We start from the raw sequence: 12,788 nt of genomic DNA on the forward strand, positions 1-12,788 counted from the left end.
CAATTCCTGTGATGCCAAGTTGAGAGTGGAAAAAAAAAAAAAAAAAAAAATTCACCATTTTAAGGAAAACAAGGACTGGTGGGCAATTATCCTTGTCCACTTCACAGTTGCAGAGTGAAAGAATAGTTTTACAATAACATGACATACATTTATACAAAATTTTATTCAAAAGGAAGAGCTGCTAGTTCCACGCATCATACGTCATTACGCTATTTCTGCGTCATTGCACATGTCCATATTTTTTAGTTTTGTGGTTCAGTCTGTGTTTACATGTACCCTCAATCTCATCACATTTGGTTACAGGACATTTGAGAACTAATGGCAACATTAATGTCAAACATGACAGTACTTTTTTTCATACCATCGAGATTAGGGTTAATCCAGTTTAGTTCATTTTGACTTTTTTATGATTATTATACCTGTTTTGGATGTTCATCCACAGGCAACCGTTTTGGGCGCGGGGAGGGCAGATGTTTATTTATTTATAAATTTTTTGTGTGATAAATATTAATTCTGATGTTTAAAACAAATAAAGAAACCATGTGGGACAATTGTTATTATGTTCAAACAGTGAGAAACGTCTTAGATTATGTATGATTATTTATGGTACGAATGTAACCATGGGCATTAAAAGTGGTAGCCTATTTTAGGGGGGTAGGCTACATGGATTGGTATGCAATAACAATATTTTCATATATTATGCCTATATTTTAATTTATATTTAAAAATTCCTTTAATAAAACAACATGCATTTTTGTTTGTTACCTGTCCTTTATTTTGACAGATAACTTCTTGGGAAAAAGACATTTGTCTGTAAACTGATTAAGAAATTGTTGAATGTTTAAACGTGAAGCACTGTATAATTTTGTTCACATTAATTATGCCTAATTAGCCTAAAATAAGAAATGAATAAATTAAACCTGCACGATTAAATCTTTGAAACTCTAAAGAATGGATGGATTAATAAACTGTCTTCATGATTAAACTCAAGTTTTCTCATTTATTTATTTATTATTTATTTATATTATTTATTTTTGAATAATTGTAGCCTACAAAAATAGGTGAGGCAAAACAAATATTTGGATCGTCCCTTATTTTTTCCATTATTTTCTTAAAGAATAAATACTTATTTTCTACAAGAATAAACATGATAACATATTACTAATTCATAGAAATAATTTAAGCAGTTAAAACCTATTTTTAAACTTGAATTTAAATACTATTAAAGTAACTTTAAAATCTCAAGGAGTTTATAAATTAAAAAGGATAAAATGTCACAGTGCATGTTAAGTAGCATTATGAACTTGTGTTAACAATATAATTACAACTAACAATATATTTCTATTTTTTTACATGAACAACTCCTTTATAACATGGGACAGCAACCTTTATATCAAACATTTTTAAATCATCCAACTGAGCAAAGCAAGAGGGGGATCTGCGCCAGAGCGCGTGAAGTGAATGTGATGAACGAAGTGATTTTCAGATGCAAAAAAAAAAAAAAATAATAATAATAAAAAAAAACTGGATAACCTAGATTAGGCCCATGCAGGCTCTGCTCTGAAGTATATAATACTTATAATTACTGTTAACCCAGAGTAACATATTTTAACGGATTAATCACCTTTTTTTCATTTGCTGCATGTTTTATTTATTTATTTATTTTAAACATGCTAAAAAAATAAATTAGGTTTGTGAGAGAAAAAAAAAATTACGAGGCGTGTATAGGTTTCATTTTAACGGATTAATCACCTATTTTCGTTTGCTGCATGTTTTCTTTTATTATATTATATAATTCATGTATAAATTGCATTTTATTACATTTAGAAATAATAACGGCTGGCCTAATAATGTTATCATGTACAAACAGAATATATTTAGTTCCCTTCACTTTACATCAAATCCTTTAAATTTAACAAATATATCAGAACAAAACAAGAATTAAAAATATAGAATTCTAATGGATAAATATAATTGCAATATATAATAATATAGGCTTAGCTATAAACAAACAAAAAATAATAATAATTTAAAGCTTAGCATAAGGTAAGGTTGGCCTTTCTCATTTTCTCACTCGGGAGAAATCAGTTTCCATTTTTGTGATGTTGCCCATTTGAAGCTTAACTATTATTCATGAGGTAAAATAGGTTTTGTCGTTCACGCTTGTTTCAGTATCAATGGAAAAAAAAATAATAATTAACAATATATGGAGTAAGTTGACTGCTGCTAATGCTGAATGTCTGGTGAATGACTGCTGTTTCCAGTGAATATGTGCACGAGACACCAGCGCGATCAAAAAGCAGAAACAGAAAATACTAAATTTTTGGTCACACATAAGGCATAATTCAAAAATGCAAAGTGTTAGTAGTTTAAAAACAAACAAGTATAAGAACAGAGTTAATAATTATTGCTAAATGCTAGACCGTTCCCATTTCGCTCTGCATATGGAACCTAAAGATTTTTTTTAACCAAGAACGAACCGAAATGAAAACATTTAGCTTTTTATCCGAATATATATATATATATATATATATATATATATATATATATATATATATATATACCCACACACATACATGGGCATTATATTTATTTACTATTTAATAACAATAGCATGCATATGATCCTTTGTGTAAAGGTCTTCTTTTATTTTTGATGAGCAGACTGTAGCCTAAGACTATCTTACTATTTGAAATTAACTCACTGTAAATGTTTGAATATTTTTTAAAGACGTTACAATGTTATTTCACAATGCTATTGTTGTTTTACTTCTTCCTTTTATCTCATTTTACAATTACATTCATTTCGCAATCCGTCCCTTTGCACCACCTGGCGGAAGTTTCATGAAAGATTTTAACACGGGACAATTACAGTTACCGTCGCGGCACTGCGGCGGTAATGCCCAATTAGGCTGTCTACCTACTGTAAATACACAAACCTGTGCTGAGAGGATGAGGAGGCTCAGAGGAGGCTCATACAAGAGCCTAACAACTAAAAAAAAACTTAATATTACACCAAGTCATGAGCCTCCTTCACCAATACTGTAGATATCAGAGGTTTTTGACCTACAGTCGATATCTCACATTATACACAGCTCCTATTCTGTACAATAAATAGACGAAAAAAAAAGCAAAAAAAATAAAATAAAAGAATTCTGAAAGAGAAAGAAATCCTTGTCAGATTCTTTCAATGCCCCGACTACAATCCCCATTATTGGTCTGATTAACTGCCTTGGCAAATAATTCTCAAAGATAATCAAGCATAAAAGGAGCTACTGAGGTACTGAGTGGTGTTTTCAATTATTCCTGTGCATGATGTGTGAAGAGATCAGTTTATGTGTTTCTTTACAGCTAATGTGTCCACATGCCAGCTACAGGAAACAATAGCAATATAGATGCTCTGGAGCACTGCCTGGGATATGGCAAGTTTACAGAGAAGTGTGTGGGTGGTTTAAATAAATGGCATTGTTGGCACGTGTTTGAGTAAATGCCATGATGTGTTTTGTTAAACAGTTCAACCTTGCCACATTGATGGATGCTCATTGTCTCCTGTGCTATAAATGCTGAATTAACTAGCATTAAATGACCTAGTTTTTGAAAATGAAGCTGGAGTGCAGATGGAGGAAAACAAAACTAGAGGTATTTCGTATTGCTTGACGGGAAAGTAACCTATCCTACAGAAAAGCATTACAAACTGCTAGATCCGATTACTTTTCTTCTCTTTTAGAAGAAAACAAACATAACCCCAAGTATTTATTCAATACAGTGGCTAAATTAATGAAAAATAAAGCCTCAACAAGTGTTGACATTTCCCAACACCACAGCAGTAATGACTTCATGAACTACTTTAGTTCTAAAATCGATACTATTAGAGATAAAATTGAAACCATTCAGTCGTCAGCTAAAGTATCACATCAGACAGTGCACTATAGACCCCCTGGGGAACAGTTCCACTCATTCTCTATGATAGGAGAGGAAGAATTGTATAAACTTGTTAAATCATCTAAACCAACAACATGTATGTTAGACCCTATACCATCTAAGTTCCTAAAAGAGGTGCTTCCAGAAGTCATAGATCCTCTTCTGACTATTATTAATTCCTCATTGTCATTAGGATGTGTCCCCAAAACCTTCAAACTGGCTGTTATTAAGCCTCTCATAAAAAAAAAAAAAAAAAAAAAAAAAAAACACACAACTTGACCCCAAAGAACTAGTTAATTATAGAGCAATCTCGAATCTCCCTTTTCTGTCCAAGTTACTAGAAAAGGTGGTATCCTCACAATTATATCCCTTCTTAGAGAAAAAATGTATATGTGAGGATTTCCAGTCAGGATTTAGACTGTATCATAATACTGAGACTGCTCTCCTTAGTTACAAATGATCTGCTTTTATCATGTGATCGTGGGTGTATCTCTCTATTAGTTTTACTGCATCTTAGTGCTGCGTTTGATACAATTGACCACAACATTCTTTTGCATAGACTTGAACACTTTATTGGCATCAGTGGAAGTGCATTAGCATGATTTAAATCGTACTTATATGACCGCCATCAGTTCGTAGCAGTGAATGAAGATGTATCCTATCGATCACAAGTGTAGTATGGAGTACCTCAACGCTCAGTACTAGGGCCGCTACTCTTCACGCTTTATATGTTACCCCTGGGAGATATTATCAGGAAACATGGTGTTAGCTTTCACTGTTATGCTGATGATACTCAGCTCTATATTTCTTCGCGGCCCGGTGAAACACACCAATTTGAAAAACTAATGGAATGCATAGTCGATATAAAAAACTGGATGACGAGTAATTTCTTACTGCTAAATTCTGAAAAAAAAACAGGTGTTAACTATATGTCACGCTGTCAGTCTCTGTTTTCATGGGTGTCCACTAGTGAGCTCACTTCTCATTAGGCACTTCACCATAGGCACTATAATTCCTCTAGTCTGGTCCTGTCTTCACAGTAATTGCACTCCAATTAATTGCACCAGGTGCAGGAAATCTATTGTCATTAGTCTCCTTATAAATACCTGTCTTTCCCTGTTGTTTGAGTCCTTAGCCTTCGTGTTACCTATATTTTCGTCTCCCGAGACTTACCCTTGCCTTCTCGTCATCCGAGTTCCCATTCCGTTCCTTATGGTTCCCTCTTTTGTTTTGTTTGTCTCCTTGGACTGTTTATTTTTGGATTACCCTTTTTTGTTAATAAAGTATACCTGCAATTGGATCTCTCCCTCTCCTTGTGTTTCTATGGTGCACGATCATCACAGAAGGACTCCATCCTAGAGATCCAGCGGTATGTCTGCTCCAATTACCTCCCCAGCCATCAAACGGGAGAGGAATGGATTTGAGGGTACTTGCCTAGTTGTGTTCCGTGGATCCAGGGGAGGTCGCTCCGGAGTGTGTAGTCGAGAGGAAGTCCGGCAACGATCTCCACTGTGGCCTCCCTTTGACCCGGGGTTCGGATGGGAGCCGCCGTTTCCCCATGTTAGACAGAGAGGGGGGAGGAGGCGCAAATCGGCTGAGCCAGCGCCGCTATGCAAGATGGCCGCCAGTCCTGTGCTGCTGCACAAAATGGCCGCCAACCCAGCGCCGCTGCGCAGCATGGCCGCCAACCCAGCACCACGAGGCAAGATGGAAATCAGCCCCACACAACAGCACAGGATGGCCGTCAGCTCAACGCCACAAGGCAACATGGCCACCAACCCAGCACCACGGGGCAAGATGGAAGCCAGCCCCACATCACAGCACAAGATCGCCGCCAGCTCAGCGCCACGAGACAAGATGGCCGCCAGCCCAGCGCCAAAGCACAAGATGGCTGCCAACCCAGCGCCAAGAGGCAAGATTCTCTATTCTAGAGAATCTTGAATAGAGAATTCTATAATAGAAGTTTCTATTTCAAATCTGAATAAGATTTCATGAAAAATGAGACCCCTGCAAATATTTTTATGAGACTATGTCTAGAACCCCCACCCCCCAAATATACAAAAATATATTTCCCGATAGTATTGATGGCTTCTACAAACTGTCACGCTGTCTGGTCTGTGTTCCCCTGGTTGTCCACTAGTGGTCTCACTCCCCCATAGGCACCTCACCGTAGGCACTACAATTCCCACTAGCCTTGTCCCTTCATCACAGTAATTGCACTCCTGTTAATTGCACTCTGTCTTCACTTATTAGTCATTAGCCTCCCTATATTAACCAGTCTTTTCCTGTTTGTCTTGATGGAGTCCTCACTTTCCGTCACCTAGTTTCCTCGCGTTTCCTAGTCCTTGAGTTCCAGTTCTTGTTCCTGTTTGTTTCTGTTTTGATCTGTTTTGTTTCTGTTACGACCCCGGCTTGTTATTTGACCTTGATTTGGATTACCCTAAAATAAACCACATTGCACTTGGATATTTTGTCTCCTGTGTTCCCGTACGTGACAGAAGGACTCCATCATGCCAAGATCCAGCAGTGTGGAATTTCACATAAGTACCCCAGCCACCATAAAGGAGCAGATGGGGAGACTTTCCAACCTAACCACTTTCCGTCAAAAGGGGAGTGAGGTGGGGTGCTTGGCACAAACGTTCTGGACAATGGCAGTGGGGATGGGGTATAATGATAAGGCCCTGAAGACCTATTCAATGACTGCCTGGATGACCCTTTGCCTGGGTGGGAGACGAAGGGGCTGGAGATACTGGACTTTTTTGGCTTTACCAGTTACCTACAGCATTGATCTCGGTGGGATGACTCAGCCACACCTGTTTCTTTCAGTGAGGTGGCCGACTCTAGACCGGGGTCTACAGGCAGTAGGACCGCCAGCCCAGCACCACTGCACAATATGGCCGCCGGCCCAGCGCCACAGCACAAGGTGGTTGCCAGCCCAGCGCCACGGCACAAGATGGCCGCCAGCCCAGCGCCACCGCACAAGGTGGTCTGCACCACAGCCGGTCCAATGCCACTGCCCAAGATGGCCGCCGGCCCAGCACCACCGGCCATCTTGGGCAGTGGCATTGGACCGGCGGCCATCTCGGATGGTGGCACTGGGCCGGTGGCCATCTAGGGTGGTGGTGCTGGGCACTTTGTCCATGAAGATCATTGGTGACTTGACTTTGCACATGAAGATCAATGGTGACTTGAATTTGCCCATGAAGAACACCGGCGACTCTGGAGGGTCAACTGTGGCTGTCATCCCGTGTAGAGGCGCTGGACAAGCGGCCATCTTGTGCCATGACTCTGGACCGGCGGCCATCCTAGGCAGTGGCGTTGGACCGGTGGCCATCTCGGATGGTGGCATTGGACCGGCGGCCATCTTGGGCAGTGGCGCTGGACTGGCGGCCATCTTGGGCAGTGGCGCTGGACCAGCGGCCAGCCGCTGGCGCTGGCCAAGCACCACCACCCTAGATGGCCACCGGCCCAGTGCCACCATCCGAGATGGCCACCGGTCCAACGCCACTGCCTAGGATGGCCGCCGGTCCAGAGTCATGGCACAAGATGGCCGCTTGTCCAGCGCCTCTACACGGGATGACAGCCACAGTTGACCCTCCAGAGTCGCCGGTGTTCTTCATGGGCAAATTCAAGTCACCATTGATCTTCATGTGCAAAGTCAAGTCACCAATGATCTTCATGGACAAAGTCAAGTCACCAATGATCTTCATGGGCAAGGTCAAGTCACCAGTGTTCTTCATGGGCAAGGTCAAGTCACCGACTATCTTCATGGGCAAAGGCAAGTCACCATTGATCTTCATGAGCAAATGCAAGTCACCATTGATCTTCATGAGCAGAGTCAGGTCACCAATGATTTTCATGAGCAGAGTCAGGTCACCAATGATTTTCATGAGCAGAGTCAGGTCACCAATGAGCCTCATGAGCAGAGTCAAGTCACCATTGATCTTCATGAGCAAATGCAAGTCACCAATGATCCTCATGAGCAGAGTCAAGTGACCATAGATCTTCCTGAATCCAGTCTAAACTCTGCGGGACTACAAGAGCTTCTCCACATCTCTGCTGAACTACCAGAGCCTCTCCACATCTCGGCCAAACTCTCTGAGCGCTCGACTGATACTGTCTTGGCCAGGAAGGCCACCCTTAACTTGTTCATGTTCTCTGTTTCAGACTTGCCTATCCAGAATTGCTCTCATGTATCATCGATCCCACTGTGGTGGTCTTCTGCGCCGCCCTGGTGGGCTTCTGTCTCGACCGCATGGCTGTCCCTCCCCCTGGTCCTCTGCCGCTCCACCTCCCTCCTTGTCTCTGTATTCCTTGATCTCTTCTTGGGTTCGGGTGGAGCATCTGGTAGCTGCTCAGTGGAGGAGGGGGTAATGTCATGCTGTCTAGTCTCTGTTTCCCTGGGTGTCCACTAGTGGTCTCACTTTCCTATAGGCACCTCACCATAGGCACTACAATTCCCACTAGCCTTGTCCCGTCATCACAGTAATTGCACTCCTGTTAATTGCACTCAGGTGTCTTCATTTATTAGTCATTATCCTCCCTATATTAACCAGTCTTTTCCTGTTTGTCTTGATGGAGTCCTTACTTTCCGTCACCTAGTTTCCTCGCGTTTCCTAGTCCTTGAGTTCCAGGTCTTGTTTCTGTTTGTTTGTTTGTTTGTTTCTGTTTTGATCTTGTTGGTTACGACCCCGGCTTGTTATTTGACCTTGATTTGGATTACCCTAAAATAAACCACATTGCACTTGGATCTTCCGTCTCCTGTGTTCCCGTACGTGACACAAACTATTTAGTCAGTAAACATACCACTGCAGTTTTTTTCAATTATAAAACACTAAACAGAAACCTAGACATCATATAAGTGATTTATTTGAGCACTAGAAAAATACAATAAGAATAATTGGGGTAAGAAAAATGAGAATAATAAGAAAAATAAAAAAAGATTTAACTTTGTTTGCCAATTACAGAAAATCATGAGATTGCTAGAAATGCAGCATTTACAATGAATTATGATGCAAATAAGTGCTGATGGCCACTTATACAGATGGTAATAAAACAAATGCAATAATCCACTCTCTCTATTCATATAGACGCGTTCACTTTGATAGCTGTGATCATACAGTAATAGCGAGCTGATCTGGGCTGATTTGCACTCAAACAGATGGTAATCATGCAGATACATTCACATTCAACATAAAACACACTCTCACATATATAAAAACTGTTGAAAAATAAAAGAAACAAAGAAAAAGGCGATCGCTATAAGTTCCGCCTCCATCAGCTGACATGTGCGTCAGAGCATGTCACGAGGGAGTGCCAAATTCAAATATACTATCTTTTGCCTATCTTTCATTCATTCTTTTTTCCGGTGGATCACCTTATTCTGTTTGTGACACTGTACGCTGCAAAACCATGCCGTTTTATTCCATAACGGACTCAAACAGTTCTGTCGCTGAAGAACTGAAACAAACAAAGGAATTATGATCCATATTACAATGTTATTGCTTCGTTGGACTAAACGTGCTTCATGCGATGTCGTTCAGTGGACCCTTACCTTTCTAACTAAACCGGGATTTACATCTGTGTATGTGTTTATGACTCATATTACGACCGATCTAGTATGTAAAGTGTTTCTAATGTTCATGTTTTTATGTGTACTGCTCACACAAATGTAGCAAATACAGTCTTTATAAGCTTTCCATTGAAAAACAGCGACCTGTCGTCGATGCTTGAGGCTTAGATCTTTATACTAATACATTGATTGTCAAGATTAAATTTGTCCCGTTTCATTTAATCTATTCATAAACACTGACACGTGCAAGTTGAAAGGCGTTCAGGACGAGGGCGTCTTTGTGCTGGCTAACAGGTTAATATCACAAGTTGTCACAACATAAATAGTCATGTGAACCTAAAAAATATCAAAACAAAATATTTTTTGTTTACTGAACACAAGGCCTATTATTTATAAACATACACAATTTTAAAGTTAAAAATACTCCGAATTAATGCTCTACATTTAACCATCCAAAGTGCACACACACAGAGCAGCGAACGAACACACACATGCACACACACAAGTCAACAAGCCAACACAAGCAGTAACTGGACCAAGATCCTAACTAAACCAAACAATTTCCACCACAATGGTGACTTCAAATGAATCCAGTATCAACATTTAAGCCTCTGTTAATTCTCAATAAGAGCTTCTCTAGATGTCTGACAAAAAAAACACAACCTTGTAAGGAGGATCTGGGAACGTCTATATTGGACGTACAGAAGACATAAAAAACATTAAAAAAAGACGCCATAAAAACATTCTGTCTCCTCAGTGGACGTCTTTTCAATGTCTGCAAAGACATAAAAAGACGTCTACTGGACATAACTTTGCCCAGTGGGTTACGTTGATGTTAAAATACGCAATATAGTAATTTTCACGTAATGGTTCCTTTAAAAACAAACAAAAATGTTACATACATGTGACTTCATGCCACAAGACTGCTAATGTATTAAGGTATAATTAACACTGGATTTATTTAACATGCATTATATACCATGTGTTGAGTTCAGTCTAAAATGCATTGAGTAAAGAAGTTAATATACAATACTTGGTATGTCCTTGTGCTTTGGACACAAACTTTCAATAATAAAAAAATTATTTGACCCGTGTTATGGTCTTTTGTTTTTTTAGACTATTTGAATAATATAAAGTCGTGGCCTAGTGGTTAGAGAGTTTGACTCCTAACCCTAGGGTTGTGGGTTCGAAACTTGGGCCGGCAATACCACGACTTAGGTGCCCTTGAGCAAGGCACCAAACCCCCAACTGCTCCCATGATGCTGCAGCATAAATGATGAACACTGCTCTGGGTGTGTGTGTGCACTTTGGATGGGTTAAATGTATAGCTTGAATTCTGAGTATGTCACCATACTTGGCTGAATGTCACTTTTCACTTTAAAATTGTGTATTGCCTTGTGTTCAGTAAATAAAAAAAAAAAATATTCTGATATTTCTTAGGCTAACATGACTATTTATGTTGTGACAACTTGTGAAATTAATTTATTTTAAGTTGGGTGGACTTTAGTCCCCATTTGTTAAGTTTACTCAAAAAAGTTGCCTTATTTTTTTAAGTTGACAAACTTTTTTTTTTTTTACAGTGTGGGGTATGGATGGATGGATGGCTGAACAGACAGTGAATGTCAGGATTGGTGTAGATATACTGGGTTAATTGGTTTTTAGATTGGAGCATGAAAGAAATAAGGACAGAAGGAATACGGCCACATTCCATGATGAGCACAGATGGGACCACTGTGAGTTTGCGTTTTTGGCTCGAAACTCATCATTAGTGTGTAAAATCATACTTCGGGGTCCCACTTGAGCACCAGAACACAGCTTCAGTCATGCTACCATCTCTGTGAGAGCTTCTCTAATCACATATCTCTATTAACCCACTTTTGCCTCTTTATTCTCATATAAACAGACCTGCTGATTACGAGCAATGTGAGATGGTTTTATTGTGGGGCTAGTGTGTATGATGCATTCTTAACCGCATAATGGGCTAAAGAAAGTCAGGGTAAGCATTTATGGAGTCGTGTAGAGAAGACTTACGTGTTTTGAAAGGTTTGTGCTCTTGGAGTCGACATCATACCTGAAAAACAAAGATAACGACAATGAGAAGGGCACACAACCTGAATAACCAGTTTTTTTGTTTGTATATTCATAATTTTTTGTATTTATTGCTTATATCATCTCAAATTACAAGCTGGCCCAGAAAGATTTTAAACATTTGCTTTTAGCTGTAGTTCCTGAAATCAACTGACACATTCCAAACATTCAGGCATAACTTACTTAGACTAATCTAAATGTCGCAATGTTCTAGGCAACAACCTAACTGAAAAGAAAACACATAAGCGGCAGATTTGTAACACTCTCTAGCAAACTCTGTGTACCACACATATATTGTTCCTTATGTGAAGTGCACGAGAGACTTGACTGACAATCTGTCATTAGTATGTTGTGCTAAGGTGAAGAATCAAAACAATATTTGATATTCTATTTTGAATACGATGTATAATCACAACTTTTCTTCAATAATTATATTTATAATCAACATTTCTTTGAACTTTGTTCACCATATTGGATGAATGTTTGCACTGACCTCGATGCAATGCATTATGGGACTGCTTCCTACTTTTGAAAATGCTGCCTGCATCAGATTTATTTATGCATGATATACCTTTTTTTTTGTTTTTGTTTTTTTAAATGGAAGTTCCAGTTTCTTTGTCATAACATGGGTCAGCAAAATCAGACAAAACCCAGCTGTATGTTTAGCATAATAAGACTCAACCTTTTAATTTTGACAAATTCTTCATATTCTCTTTCATGCAACCTCCACTGACATATATGTGTCTGAATGAATTAAGTTTATGAGGTATGTTACACAAGAAGTTCCATTGACACAGGGTTAACCCTGGCGGTCTGGCATACACACACACACACACACACACACACGTTTGTTTTTGTGAAAAGTGGGGACATCCCATAGGCGTAATGGTTTTTATACTGTACAAACTGTATATTCTATCGCCATTCACCAACCTTACCCCTAACCTTAACCCTCACAGGAAACTTTGTGCATTTTTACTTTCTCAAAAAACCTCATTCTGTATGATTTATAAGCGTTTTGAAAAATGGGGACATGGCTTATGTCCTCATAAGTCACCCTCTCCTTGTAATACCTGTGTCATACCCATGTCATTATACAGAGTTGTGTCCTGATATGTCACAAAAACATGCCCACACACACACACACACACACACACACACACACACACACACACACACACACACACACAAACAACTAGCCTGGTTCC

The 12,788-nt window shown here is 39.4% G+C and overlaps 2 protein-coding genes across 2 annotated transcripts in view; one reads left to right on the top strand and one right to left on the bottom strand.

The window, feature by feature from the left end:
• LOC127972627 (copine-8-like) overlaps positions 1-12,788 on the bottom strand; it is a 190,496-nt gene that overhangs the window by 104,768 nt on the left and 72,940 nt on the right. Inside the window, exon 5 of the mRNA XM_052576279.1 lies at positions 11,524-11,563. Within this exon, the coding sequence (XP_052432239.1) occupies positions 11,524-11,563 (40 nt within the window). The remainder of the gene's footprint in view (positions 1-11,523; positions 11,564-12,788) is intronic.
• The window catches only part of LOC127972683 (uncharacterized PE-PGRS family protein PE_PGRS54-like), a 123,200-nt gene that overhangs the window by 54,118 nt on the left and 56,294 nt on the right, over positions 1-12,788 (top strand). The gene's annotated exons all lie outside the window — the stretch shown is intronic.

Source organism: Carassius gibelio, chromosome A4 (genome assembly GCF_023724105.1).
Source record: "Carassius gibelio isolate Cgi1373 ecotype wild population from Czech Republic chromosome A4, carGib1.2-hapl.c, whole genome shotgun sequence".
NCBI lineage: Eukaryota > Metazoa > Chordata > Actinopteri > Cypriniformes > Cyprinidae > Carassius > Carassius gibelio.